General features: G+C 40.1%; 1 protein-coding gene and 1 long non-coding RNA gene across 2 annotated transcripts; both read right to left on the reverse strand.

Annotated features, from left to right (window-relative positions):
* Positions 1–969: 969 nt before the first annotated feature.
* On the reverse strand, positions 970–10,976 carry LOC115125949 (zinc finger protein 239-like). The gene is made up of 8 exons (XM_029655539.2): positions 10,812–10,976; positions 8,969–9,171; positions 7,343–7,444; positions 7,129–7,224; positions 6,729–6,839; positions 6,454–6,574; positions 6,002–6,259; positions 970–3,626 (listed from the first exon to the last, which is right to left on the reverse strand). The coding sequence occupies exons 1-8, from the start codon at positions 10,828–10,830 to the stop codon at positions 2,737–2,739; spliced, it is 1,800 nt and encodes a 599-aa protein (XP_029511399.1). The 5' UTR covers positions 10,831–10,976; the 3' UTR covers positions 970–2,736.
* Positions 10,977–13,265: 2,289 nt separating this feature from the next.
* Positions 13,266–14,437, reverse strand: LOC115125950 (uncharacterized). The gene is made up of 2 exons (XR_010463550.1): positions 14,362–14,437; positions 13,266–14,210 (listed from the first exon to the last, which is right to left on the reverse strand). It is a non-coding gene; the product is annotated as an uncharacterized LOC115125950 (long non-coding RNA).
* Positions 14,438–14,946: the final 509 nt, after the last annotated feature.

Here is a 14,946-nt window from a genome sequence, read left to right on the forward strand (position 1 = left end):
TTAATGTTTTAAATGACTACTGTAGCTGGAAATGGCAGATTTTTTAAACGAAATATCTACATAGGCCCATTATCAGCAACTATCACTCCTGTGTTCCAATGGCACGTTGTGTTGACTTATCCAAGTTTATAATTTTAAAAAGCTAATTGATCATTAGAAAACCCTTTTGCAATTATGTTAGCACAGCTGAAAACTGTTGTTCTGATTAAAGAAGCAATAAAACTGGTCTCCTTTAGACTAGTTGAGTATCTGGCGTATCAGCATTTGTGGATTCAATTGCAGGCTGAAAATGGCCAGAAACAAATAACTTTCTTCTGAAACTCGTCAGTCTATCCTTGTTCTGAGAAATGAAGGCTATTCCATGCGAGAAATTGCCAAGAAACTGAAGATCTCATACAAAGCTGTGTACTACTCCCTTCACAGAACAGCGCAAACTGTCTCTAAACCAGAATAGAAAGAGAGGGATGCCCCTATTTCACATGTGTATGCACACCTTTAGGAAGAGCATGTGAGTATCCCTGGAAGTTGACACAAGTATATTGTTACAACTATCCAGTGGCACTAAGCTATCTAGAATGTTCAAATGTCTAACAATGAAGGTTAAAATAAAGACTCCACACATATCTGCCTTCACATACACATTTTTCCAGGGAAAGTGTTATCTGGGATACTTGGGATATCCCTACCCTAAACCGTAACCCCTACATAACCCTTACCGTAACCATTTTAAATGTAAACTGCAATGGGGTAACGTCAGATTTGGGACGTCTCAAGGATCCTGGATTGTATGGACCATTTCTCCAGGCCAGGGTTTTCAACAATGGACACATCAATTTACAAAAAATACAAGATTGTGGTTGAGTCCATATTTAAATGAAAAACAACCAAGAACTTAACAAAGGCTTTGAGAGTCAAACAGAGTTTGAAAATGAACATCTATGAAGAAATGTTGTGTTCGAACAAGACAACTACCTGAACTATGAGTTTTATTTATGGATTCTCAAATTAAACCGCCTCCCACATAGACACGGATGAGGTTTCTCTCCAGTATGAATAAGCATGTCATCTAAGGGCGCTTTTGAGATAAAGCGTTTTTCACAATGAGAGCAGGGGAATGGGAGCTCGTCTGTGAGTCCTTCGCTGCAACATGAGTATCCAATACATTCTAAACATCTTCCCACAAAGTTGACATCTGTGGGGGCATTTACCCATGTGTGTTCATGAGTGTACCAACAAGGCCCCTGAGGAATAAAATGTATTTCCACAAACGCTACATACAGTAAGTATGATTTCTCACCTGTATGCATCCTGAGGTGGTGTGTTAGTAATTGCTGTTGGATAAATCTCCTCCCACATATAGAACAGGTGAATGGTCTCTCCCCAGTATGAGTAAGTATAAGGGAAGTTAAAGGTCCCAGATGTCATAAACCCCCTGCCAAAACATGAGCAAAGAATATATGGTCTTTCTCCTGTGTGGACACTTTGGTGCAGTATTAGAGTACCATTTGATTTTTACATTTCTTCTCACACTGGTCGCAATGAAACAGCTTTTCCTCTGTGTGAACACGTTTATGGTCTTTCATGTTCCCTTTGGTGGAACACAGATGTACATCTTCGTTGTCTTGGCTGAGGAGTTCTTTACTGTTTCATTGGATGGCAGTGAGTTCTCAGCTCCTCCAGAGTAACTCAATATTAGGAACAGGTCCTTCATGTTTTATACACTCAGTGTAAGTGAATTTGTCCCAATACTTTTGGTCCCTTAAATGGGGGTACTATGTACAAAACGTGCTGCAATGTCTAAAAAGTTCACCTGATATGAATGTAAATACCCTCAAATTAAAGCTGACAGTCTGCACTTTAACCTCATAGTCATTGTATCACTCCAAATTGAAAGTGCTGGAGTACAGAGCTAAAACAACACAACATGTGTAACTGTCCCAATACTTTTGGAACTCACCGTAAATTCCATGGAGGCATTAAATGCCACTGGGAGAAAGGCAAAGCTGATAGATGTCCACAAATCACTGGACCCTACACATCACTAGCCAGCTTAGTTAGTACAATAATGGTGATTTTATAGAATCTGGTGTTGACCACCAAATCACCTACAGTGCATTCAGACCCCTCTACTTTTCCCACATTACGGTCTTATTCTAAAATGGATACCAATCCATTTTAGAATAAGGCTGTAACCTAACAAAATGTGGGAAAGGTCAAGGGGTCTGAATACTTTCCAAGGCACTGTATATAGTGAAGTTAACGAGTGGAAAAAGGCTAAATAGAATTAAGCAATTGTTCAATTAATCTAAATATATTTAGGGTCTATAGGAAACAACACAACAGAGGTGGTGCCAGGTGTGTAAACTATAAATATGGAGGAAAAAGTACAATGTCACTTTTTATTTGAGGGTATTGTTTAAGATGCCCTGCTATATTAGAAATGTGGTTTATAATAGTGTTTCTGCCCATTGTTAGTTTTCCAACTGGGTAGCATTGAACTCGGGAAATTATTTCAGGGTAAAATCTAATCTGTTTGCATATAACCAGACGTAACTAACATTTTACAGAACGGTTACAATATTTAGAACACAAATTTTGCCAATCATCTCTGAAGTTTCACAATACCAGGTGGTGTCAAATTAGAAGATCTACAAACATGTCACAATCACCTGAAAATGTAGCAGAGAACTATATAGAGCAGAATCTCCAAAGAACATTTCAACAGCTTATGGTTTTTCAATACATTTGGCGACCTTTTCGCTCTTTTTCATGCATTCGTTGATGTATTCTCATGTTTCCCCTTTCAGAGAATCTTTTGCCACACTTTACACATGGGTAAGGTCTCTCCCCAGTATGAATTCGCATGTGTTTCACTAGTCTGGTGGAGGTGGAAAAGCCTTTGGGGCACTGTGTACAGGGGTATGGGCGTTCACCTGTATGACTTCGCTGATGCACTTTCAGTTTACTTGCTAGACTAAAAGTATTCCCACATTGTTCACAATGATATGGTCGTTCTCCTGTGTGGATCCTTGAGTGTACCATCAGTTCCCCTGAGCAAGCAAAGGTCTTTCCACAAATGCTACACAAGTATGGTTTCTCTCCACTGTGCATCCTGATGTGTCTTGTTAGTACTTGCCGTTGAATAAATCTCTTCCCACATATTGTACACCCATAAGGTCGCTCCCCAGTATGAATGCGTATATGAGATTTTAAGATATCCGATGTCCTAAACCCCCTGCCGCAATGTGAGCAATCATAAGGCCTTTCTCCTGAGTGAACTCGTTGGTGCTGTTTTAGACTACCCTTCGCTTTGAATCTTTTATCACACTGGTTGCAATGGAACGGCTGCATGTCTGTGTGAACACCCTTATGTCGTTTCAGGTCCGACGGGCTTCTGAAACCCTTTCCACATTTAAAGCAGATGTACTTCTTGGTTGTCTTGATTGAGGGTCTCTGTATTGTTTGACTGGACGGCAGTGAGTTTTCAGCTCCTCCAGAGTCCAGGTTCCTGCTGTCCTCTGTTAGATGTTCCTTCCTGATGTGCTGCTGAAGGTTCACCTCTCTCCTGTGGGAGAATGGGCACTGGGGGCAGGAGAAGACCTGGGAGGGCATGTCACTATCCGGTTCTGCAAGTAAAAAGCACATGGAAGTACACTGAACAAAAATATAAACGCAATATGTAAAGTGTTGGTACCATCTTTCATGAGATGGTACCAAGATTCTCCATACACACAAAACGTTTATTTCTCTCAAATGTTGTGCACAAATTTGTTTACATCCCTGTTAGTGAGCAATTATCCTCCAAGATAATCCATCCACATGACAGGGGTGGCATATCAAGAAGCTGATTAAATAGCATGATCATTACACAGGTGCACCTTGTGCTGGGGACAATAAAAGGTCACTAAAATGTGCAGTTGTGTCACACAAAACAATGCCTCAGATGTCTCAAGTTGAGGGAGCGTGCAATTCGCATGCTGACAGCAGGAATGTCCACCAGAGCTGTGGCCAGAGAATTGAATGTTCACTTCGCTACCAGTATATAAAATCAGTGCTGCTATTTTAAGCATTTTTTTCCCAGATTGTTGTTGATATGTATATAGTAGTTGACAAGGCAATGAACTCCAAAAAAAGGTAATCCTTGTAAAAAAAAAAAAATAAAAAAAAAAAAAAAAAAATTGAAGAAAAAGTAACCTTTGTTTAATGAATTTTGAGACTTTATTGAAGACATTCCAAAGGCAAAATGTGTTTGACAGACATCCCTCTAACCACTACCTTGATAACTCCTAGAAGAACAAACCCTAATTCACACATTGAACCACTCACCAATGTATTCAGAATGCTTTAGTATATTTCCTGCAATCAAAATCCCAAAGAAATCACTTTTGTTTTCAGAAGTCCTGTGCTGTTTAGCTTTCTTTTTGTTAATTTGTATGTTTACTATGCTTTTCCTTGAAGACACACTCCAAGTAGGATTGTGCCAAGCACACAATATGAATGTGTAAATGTGATTTTAAAGATCTGTGATGTTCTAAACCCCTGCCACAAGGTGAGCAAAAATAAGGCCCTTCTCCTTTTTGAACTTGTTGGTGGGGGTAGGAGAACACCAGGAAGGGCATGTTGATTTCACAGCGAGGTAAAAGGAGTACGGCTAGTGTCACGGGCGGGATCTGAACCCGGGTCTCCCACAGGAGAAACCAACACCTTGACAGTGAGACCAAGAGGATACTCGAAGGCCGAGGGTGAGGCAGGGCTACCTCATCACGAGACCATGAGCCCGACTCATGTCTGCTACATGTACCGTATGTACAGTATAGTGCTTCAGCTGAACAAGCAATATAAGATGTACTGAATATTGGTCATCCATTTTGGAGTGTTTTCCTTCATTTTTTAAAAGTCAGGGGCCCTACGCGTAGTGCGTGGTCTGCATATAGGGCAAGCCGGCCCTGGACTACTGTTACAGTATATTGTCAAACTGCCATAACCCTGGCTAGCTAGCAAACGATTATTGTAAATGTACTCCAAAACTATTGTGGTGACTGATTACACAGCATCTTCCCAGATGGTTCTCCATTTCAGCTGGTGACTGACAATTATAATAGGTATTTTCAGCATGCAGTGGCCAGACCACAGTCAACTCATCCATAATAAATACACCCCCAAAGAAGACCAACAAATAGCAGCTCAAGCAGATGGGTTTTTCTAAGAGGTCAACTCATTGTTACATCACATCAACTTCCCAACAATGTGGTAGTAAAATTTTTAAACATGTCGGCTTCTAGGAATTGTGGTGGCAACAGTAACAACTACCCCACCAGTTACAGAAGCAGACCTGGTTTAACTTCAAATAGCCTACTATTTTAAATAATTTCACAATGGAACCAATAGAGTAGTCACAAAACGGCAAACCCCGCCCATCTGGCACTCCAGGTAGGCTAAAGCAAACGCTAAACATATTTCAAAGATTTCAAGTAGTATTTGAACACAGGTCTGAAGGGAATATATTATGAAATACTGAATTGTGTAACTTGTTAAAATCTACAATCTTAAATTGCTCATTGGTTACCTAGAATTAGAGCTAAAAATGAATCCATGTCATATGAATTAATGTCTTACTTAATTCAACCATTAAATCCTTGGCTTTAGGGTACCAATATATCCCCCCCAAACAAACAGACTTAACACTGATTGCAATGTAGAAATTCTAATAAGAGCAAACAGTGAAAATGATGTTTCATGCCACGAGAGGTACCGGATCTGGGACAACATGTTCCTGTTCCGGCAGGATCCGGCTCAAATAAAGCTCTGTTGGTGGAGTAGCTATAGCCACAACGGAAACAGCAGATAAAAGTAGCCTGACTAGTCTAATGGAAAAAGCACTGTCGCTTAACTTAATATTGTTCCAGCTAGTAATAACAACTAGTTATCAATAACACAGTTTGGCAATCACCATGAACAGTGCACAGAGGTATGTAATGTGCTCTGCTCCAAATGTCCTTACCATCTATGGCCACTGGACGAGCGTGTAGTGATGATCCTGGTTTCTGCTGTCCAGAACTGGATTCACCAGCCTCTTCAAGTCGTTCAACGTCCTGATCAGTTCCATTGTAACTGATTTCTGGTCGCCACTCTTCTCTACCCTCCTGTTCTTTCTTCCTAGTGTCATGACCTCGAGCCTCCACTGAAGTTTGTTTCGAGTTTACCAAGGAAGTGAGGGACAGAGCAGACAGGATGGTGTCATTGTCGTAGAACAAATTATCTGGAAAAAAAAAGTGAGAATTCAAACCAATTTTATTTACTAATACCTTGGAGGTGAATACAGTTTGTGCAACATTGAAGGTGAAGACATCTTTAACAAAACAAAGCACATTTCATTGGTGGAAAATGCAATCAAATCTAATGAAGGTCAAAGAATTTACCCCAGTGGAAATAGATAACCTGAAGGCTACCTACCTCTGTTAAGGTGTCCCAGGTGTCTTTGATGCTGTAGCAGTGTCTTCAAGTGCTCAGGGTCAGAGACAGACTGAACACACTCCTCCAGGTCAGAGAATGCAAGGCTGAGACAAGATGCTGTCTGAGGGTGAGAGAGGAAAACTTCTACCCACTGGAAACTTGATGTTCAGTCCATTTATTAAAGGGGTTTCATTCATTCACTCATTCACAACTGTAAACGCAACATTTTTTTTAACATTTGAATTGATAGGATGAAGATGCAGTCATATCAGTACCTGTGTAAAGCTGGGCACCGGCAGCAGCTCCTCCAATCTGGAGAAGAACTCCCACACCAGAATCTGCAGTGCTGTGTCATACTTAGTACCGTACTGCACTGGGAACACCTCCTTTAATGAAAATGTAGAGCTATTACACAGTGAGGTGAATGGTCTTGCCTACAACATGTTAACGGCAAAATACATTAGTTTAATAAAATATTTGTTTTGTCCATTTGCGCTAATATTCTTGATATTTGTCATAGTACCCAACTTGACACACAACACACGCTTGGGAGCATTACATTTAATTTCAGATGCATGCCTGCCTGCTTGCTCTTCAGGCATTTCCAACACTTTTGCTTGATTATGACACAGAACTACCCAACTGTGAAAAGTTAGATGTTCGATATTATCTCACCTGAAAAAAGTGTTCCCTCTTCGCTGGGTCTTCCAGCAAGGTTTGAACCAGCTCCCCAAAGTTAGACTTTGATGCCTCCACTTTCTTGTTTTCTCTCTGAACATGTAATTACACCCCAAAAAAGTAAGTTAAGAACTATAATTACAAAAAATAAATGTTGTGATAGAGATTTAACATAATCCACATACTCTGTGGTGTATTGCACACAACTTACCGCTTTGTGCTTTACTGTGCATGACTGGATTCTATCCAAGTGGCGTTGGATGGCTTGATGGTCCACCATGTCCTCTTTACCACAGCACAACTCAAGAACCAGCTGAAATAGCAGGCACACTTTAAAATGCAGGAATGGAAACATTACACATTCAGAGTCAGAGTGTTTAATGTACAGGGTTGCAGGTGTGATTGCAGGGTTCAGAGAAAATCTTAGGCTCCGAGCTCCAACATGCAGGACTAAGTGAAATAAATTAATGAAAATGATCATTAAAAAAAACCCAATAGAAATAGAACTATATACATAATAACAACCGTAGCAGTGATGAATAAATAAAATGTCCATTGGGGTGGAGGCAGAGTAAAGACTGTAGAGGGGAAAAGGGGAATGACCATAGGGGAGCAGCAGGCAGACTAAATTACCATTGAGGGGGTGTGGGGACCAAGCAAAATAAAAACTATAACAATTATAATAAAAAAGTACAATTATATATATTAACAACTAACAGTGATGAATGTATACTGAACAAAAACAAACACAATATGTATTGTTGGTCCCATGTTTCATGAGCGGAGATAAAAGAACCCAGAAATGTTCCATACGTACAAAAAACGTATTTCTCTCATATTTTGTGCACAAATTTGTTTACATCCCATTATTGAGCATTTCTCCTTTACCATGATAATTCATTCACCTGACTGGTGTGGCATATCAAGAAGCTGAATAAACAGCATGATCATTACATGCCGTTTAATCTTGTGATGGGGACAATAAAAGGCCACTCTAAATTGGGTAGTTTTGTTACACAACAAAATGCCACAGATGTGTCAACTTGAGGGAACACGCAATTGGCATGCTGACTGCAGAAATGGCCAACAAAGCTGTTTCCAGAGAATTTAATGTTAATTTCTCTACCATAAGCCACATCCAACATTGATTTAGAGAATTTGGCCTCACAACCATAGATCATGTGTAACCACGCCAGTACAGGACCTCCACACCTGGCTTCTTCACCTGCGGGATCGTCTGAAACCAGCTACCCGGACAGCTGATGAAACTGAGGAGTATTTCTGTCTGCAATAAAGACTTTTTGTGGGGAAAACCTAATTCTGATTGGCTAGGCCTGGCTCCCAAGTGGGTGGGCCTTTGCCCTCCCAGGCTCACCCATGCCTGCGGCCCTGCCCATTCATGTGAAATCCATAGATTATGGAGTCATTAATTTATTTCAATTGACTGAAATAGAAATTGCATGTTGCGCATATATTTTTGTTCAGTATAATTGGGATGGGGGCAGAGTAAAAGTAATTTGGGGGGGGGGGTGAAATATCCATAGGGGGAACAGCAGGTAAGTTAAGTGACCATTAAGGGGGTGGGGAGAAATGTTCATAGGGGGAGTAGTGAGGGGAGCAGATAGCTGACAATTTAAAGACAGAGGGGACACAAACTATTAAGTCTTAAGACAATGACAACAGAAGTTGATCATGAAAATGTGACAAGAACAATCTTTTGTCCACATTCCTGGCCTTCAAGATCCAGGCGCTTATGAGGAATTAAGGTCTGAATCTCATCCCACGTGTCACTTTTACATCCTCCCCTCCCAACCCTCAACATTTCCACCTCTCTCACCCTTGCTCTCAGTCCCAGGATGAGTTGGGTCCTCTGCCTGGAGCTCAGCAGCTCTGGGACCATCTCTGTCACCAAAGTCACAAATTCCTCCAGCTTCCCATACTGCATCACATTACGCTGCTCAGCCACTTGCCACATAGATGCTGACATCAAGCGTATTGGTGGAACCAGGAGACACAAGGAGGATAGAGGGAGATTGAGACCTGTCATGAAAACAAAAGGGAGGAATTTGTTAACATAACTTAAGCCATCAAATTAATAAAGACCCTTGCAACTAGACAGACATTTTATGAGACTCCTGGTTTCCACAAATCCAGGACGAAGACCATATAGCCAAGCTAAGGTTGGTCGAAAATTCTCTGTGCTACCCCACAACAGTACCTATCCTGTAACTCCCAGTAATGGATACCAAAACATCTTTGGTTAAATTACATTATCTGGTGTAACAATCTGTAGCTAAATTGAACTAAGTTCATGAGGCATGTATAAGTTATATTCTTCAAGAATAAATGGGTATACGTAGACAACTCATTTAAAATGACTGAAAATGGATGAAGGGGCAATTCCGCTGTAAACCTTTACAAGTTTGGACATCAATACAGCACAGTAGAATAGAGTTGAGTACAGTGAAGTATAGAATATTTCAGTACAGTACACTGTACTCTACTTTTCTATATTGTACTGAAGTCATCTCACTGTACAGTACACTATTGTACTGTGCTCTACTCACTGTACAGTACTCAGCATTGTACTCTCTATCCATTTGTTCCAATCCAGTCCGTCAGTGTACATTAACATCAAGGTCAGGGTGGACTGACCAAATATCAACTACTTTTCAACGTCCATGGACGTCCAGTGTTGGTCGGTGCTCAGTGGGATAGGATGCTTGTTACAGTAACTGGAAAGAGGGGGCTCAAGGGTAGGTGTCAGTAAGAGCTGGGAGAGGTGGCATTAACTGGAGAGTGAGGAAAGGAGAGGTGTTGCCCAGAGTCATAACGGTTCTAAGACAACAAAAATTAAATAAACTGTTATCTGAACATAACAGTACGCCAGTGGAGGTCAGTAGCAGGGGACCCAACTGTGCTTTGTGACTATTACATTTCCCATTGTAGCCAATTCAGTTGCAGTAATTCTGTTACTGATTTTGGTGTAATTTCGTACCAATTTGGTAATAGAATTACAAGTTTTAAATCACTTAATAATTAATTAACACAAATCTGTAAACTCACTATAACTAAAGTCAACAATTTTCTTGTTACTTCAGTGAACTTTTATTAATTTTGGTAACGGAATTACAAGGCAATATTTCTTAAACTTACAGAAGGTAAATAATTAATTAAAAACTAAAAATGTTGTCATTAGTTGGTAGGGGTCTTTACGTCAACATTGTGTTTTGATGCATTTCTAATAGTTTCCTGGTAGGCTAGATGTTTTCTAAGACCCCTTCAGTTTATCCAGAAATCAAAGTATTTACTTAGGACCCATTTTTAAGATAGAAAATGGTTGAAAAATGTATCTATCATGCCTTCATTTCCCCAAAATATACTCTTAGCTTTCATTTGACACTGAAATTGATATGCTCCTATTAACGTAACATGTTGGTGCGCATTGGTCCATTTCGATGGAAATGCCCTGTAGCAATCGCAGACCTTTTATGTCGCAACATTTTCAGGTGTTGACTCCACTATGGCTTTTACCCAGTTAGTGCATGCCTAACGTTAGCTATGCCTAACGTTAGCTAAATTTAACCAAATATTATTTCACATACTGCCCCGCATATTCCTGATCTAAGCTTGAACATAAATACATTTTGGGTGAAGCCTTTCAGGAAAAGATGACAAACCTTGCGTTTTTGAATCCATTTCATCAGCAAACCAAGCTGCTGCTACGACCGTATGTTAACGTTGGGTGGGTAGCTAGCTAATTTGGAGGCTGGTAACGTTAGTTAAACATTTTATTGTGTGACGACAATTCATGAGTCTTCAAAATAAAAGTCTCCCGTGTTGTTTATAACTAGGACAGACCACATGCTGTCGTTTCCAATGGGGAAAATGGCATTAGTGGGCAGAACAAGCAAGGAGGAGGGCAGAGCCAAGCACGAGCTAGCCAGATCCAATTGGCGCGTTCTGGTTAATTTGCATATTTCCGTTAGGCGAGGTGCGTGTGTGCAAAACTCAATTCGCCTTGTCACTTCTTCTAAACAACGCGTTTTTTATTTTGGCAAAGGGTAAAGTCTACAAAACGTAGTCCACTCTATTCGTAAAAGATGATAGTTTTGGGAACAGAAAAGTGTATTGAGATCAAATGTTTCATCGATGAGAAAATGTGCAGAATTTCGGCCAAAATCGATCTCGTTCCATGTTCTCCCACTACCGGCCACTGGGCTTGTTCTCACTATACCATATTTGGTAGTGAGTGGAAACGCCAAGCGGATGCTTCACATATATACATCTGGTGAAATATCTGTCTCATTGTGGCTTGATCGAGTACAGCTATGGATGGATCATACCAACTTCCCGAAGCAAACATGACTGCTCAAGAAAACCAAGGCCACTTTCACTTTCCCTTCAATTAAAATGTTTTAAATGAACGTGAAAAAGGTTTGAGGACCAAATTCGTAGTTTCAACGAAAGATACAACTTTTGGTCAATATGTAGCGGAATACTCAGTATACTCAATTCGTTCCGTTCCGTTGTGTCCCTTGACAAAAACAAAACGTTAGCGCCCCCTGACGGAGCTTGTGGTTAGATCTAAGTCTGACCAGAGATACAGTATCTTAGGTCTGACTGTACTGTACGAGTTTGAAGCTGGTTCACTGGCTGGCCATGTAGGCAGGCAGGATGGTATGTTATGATAAAGGACACCGATCATGTGGGAGGAAAGACAGGCACCAAAGGGGAAGCAGAAGAGCAAAAATACATAAATATAGAAATGGATGTGTATTGATGTGTATACAGGGCTAATCTGTAAAATAGACCTTGGTCTTTTTTTGAACCTTTATTTAACTAGGCAAGTCAGTTAAGAACAAATTCTTATTTTCAATGACAGCCTAGGAACAGTGGGTTAACTGCCTGTTCAGGGGCAGAACGACAGATTTGTACCTTGTCAGCTTGGCAATTTGAACTTGCAACCTTCCGGTTACTAGTCCAACACTCTAACCACTAGGCTACCCTGCCAACCCAAGCATGACTCCCTGTCAAATAAAGGTAAAAATAAACAGTTACATGCACTTTGGCTAAATTGTTTAACATGACCACACAATGCAATACGGTTCCATATACTGGTGTAATGTAAATTAAAACTGCCCTTGTCTATATTTTTTTATTTGATTTATTTCACCTTTATTTAACCAGGTAGGCCAGTTGAGAACAAGTTCTCGTTCTCATTTACAACTGCGACCTGGCCAAGATAAAGCAAAGCAGTGTGACAAAAACAACAACACAGAGTTACACATAAACAAATGTACAGTCAATAACACAATAGAAAAATCTATGTACAGTGTGTGCAAATGCAGAAGAGTAGGGAGGTAAGGCAATAAATAAGCCATGGAGGCAAAATAATTACAATTTAGCATTAACACTGGAGTGATAGATGTGCAGATGGGGATGAGGTAGTTGGGTGTGCTATTTACAGATTGGCTGTGTACAGGTACAGTGATCTGTAAACTGCTCTGACAGCTGATGCTTAAAGTTAGAGAGAGAGATATAAGACTATATATGAGGTACAATATGGAATTGTCTCTAGAAAACTCTAGTTCTAGTACTTGTCAGGGTGCAGGGTGTATTTTTCCAATAGTCTATCTTCTCTCCATGTTTGTCTTAGCTTGAAGACCACTCGAATCACTCATCTAAAAAGCTGCTGTCTGTCACATACCAAAGCTAATATCACTGAGTTATAACATGAGATGCACCAGCTATTTTCTGCTCCCCTCTAGTGGTCAGATACAGTAACGACGCTTGGTCAGTTTTGAGGAACGAGACTGGTTTGGCTATTGTGTGGAGTGTTTGAGCAAAATAAATATATGCAGTGGTGAGAACTTAAAGAACTTAAGTTCAAATACTTTCAAGTACTACTTATGCAGTTTTTTGGGGGTATCTGTACTGCACTATTCATATTTTTGACTACTTTTACTTTTACTTCACTACATTCCTAAAGAAAATTATGTACTTTTTACACCATACATTTGAATGTTGAATGATTAGCAGGACAGGACAATGGTCTAATTGACATACTTATCAAGAGAACATCCCTGGTCATCCCTACTGCCTCTGATCTGGCGGACTCACTAAACACATGCTTCTATTGAGGTATCTTTACTTTTACTCAAGTATGACAATTAGGTACTTTTCCCATAACTGAGTATATGCAAATAATAAAATACTTTTGGGGAAAAGTTATATCTACAGTATACTTAAATACTTATTTTCCACCATAATTTGCAAATAAATTCATTAAAAATCCTACAATGTGATTTTCAGGATTTTTTTCCTCATTTTGTCTGTCATAGTTGAAGTGTACCTATGATGAAAATTACAGGCCTCGCTCATCTTTTTAAGTGGGAGAACTTGCACAATTGGTGGCTGACTAAATACTTTTTTGCCCCACTGTATGTTACGGGTCTTGTCCCCCCCCCCTAGACTGTGTGGATAAATATTGTCTGTTATCATGTGAGTATGTACTACTGTGATGTATTATTGTTGGTGGGAAAAGGGGATAACCAGAAAAGGGGGTTTGTAACAATGACGATGGAGAACATGTTCTGAATGATGCTTTCTAAACTTATTCAAAGTTGACTTCACTACTGATCAGTGTTCCATGTCACGGTCTCTTCCCCCTCAGCACCTGCAGTAGGTCCCAGCTGTATCAGTACAGTCACTGTGCAGTCTGACTGAGGGAGGTTTTAGTACAGCTCTGTATCACTGTTTGAACACTGGACCACTGTGGTAACTCTGACAGTAGTAATCTCCTGCATCTTCAGCCTGGATTCCACTGATGGTCAGAGTAAAGTCACTATGAGATCCACTGCCACTGAACTTAGATGGAATCTCAGACAGACGTTGGTTTGAAGAGTGCATCAGGAGTTTAGGAGCTCCTCCAGGTTTCTGTTTGTACCAGGCCATACAGATGTAATCACCAAAACAATCATTAGATACAGTCACACTGGTTTTACAGTTTATAATAACTGTATTTTCTGGGAGAACAGCTTTCACTTTTGGAGTCTGAGTGTACTGTCCCCTGGATTCTGAAACAGAGACATTTAGGAGAATTTCATTTCAAACATGTTTTTGTGTACATTTACATTTATCTAATTCTATCAAGGTAGAGACAATATTAAGACTACATATTTTGATAAGAAAGTCGTTTTTTAAGAGCTTTAAGTTGTACAATCTTACCCTGAATGAAGAACATCAATATCCACAAAAAGCTCATGGTAAAAGTCATTGTTGAAGTTCTGTTGTCATGAAGGACCGCTCTGTCATGAAGTGTTAAACTCACAGGGTTATAAACACTCCCAGAGCACTGAAGCATGTGCTGTCTATGCAAAGCGTCTTGTATGTAAATCATCTTCCTGGACAGTCAGACTTTATTAATAAATGTTGTGTGATGTGATGTAGAAACCTGATAGCTATGTAATCACAGACATTGTTTCATATATGAGTGCTGAGTGGGGACTGATATTGTCACGCGGGACTAGGTGTGTGTGCAGGAATCAGACGCAGAGAGAGAGTAACGGAGTAAAGTGCTTTACTATTGCACGCCAAACTGATAAGCCCAATACAACACAGGGCGCAGGACACTATACCAGACAACCCAAAACCACAGGGTGTCCAGTATAGAAAATAAAATACACCACGACCGAATATGTACACACGTAACAAAGACAATCCCGCACAAAACAAGGGCGGGTCAAACTACTACATATAGGGAAGCTAATTAAACCAAAATACCCACAGGTGAAACTAATAAGACAAAACCAA

The sequence above is a fragment of the Oncorhynchus nerka genome, unplaced genomic scaffold (assembly GCF_034236695.1).
Source record: "Oncorhynchus nerka isolate Pitt River unplaced genomic scaffold, Oner_Uvic_2.0 unplaced_scaffold_21___fragment_8___debris, whole genome shotgun sequence".
NCBI classification, from domain to species: Eukaryota; Metazoa; Chordata; class Actinopteri; order Salmoniformes; family Salmonidae; genus Oncorhynchus; species Oncorhynchus nerka.

Coding starts and splice junctions, on each gene's coding strand:
- LOC115125949 (XM_029655539.2), bottom strand. Junction 6,260..6,453: donor CCTGGGACACCTTAACAGAG/GTAGGTAGCCTT, acceptor TTTTTTTTCCAG/ATAATTTGTTCTACGACAAT. Junction 3,627..6,001: donor TCGTCCAGTGGCCATAGATG/GTAAGGACATTT, acceptor TTTTACTTGCAG/AACCGGATAGTGACATGCCC.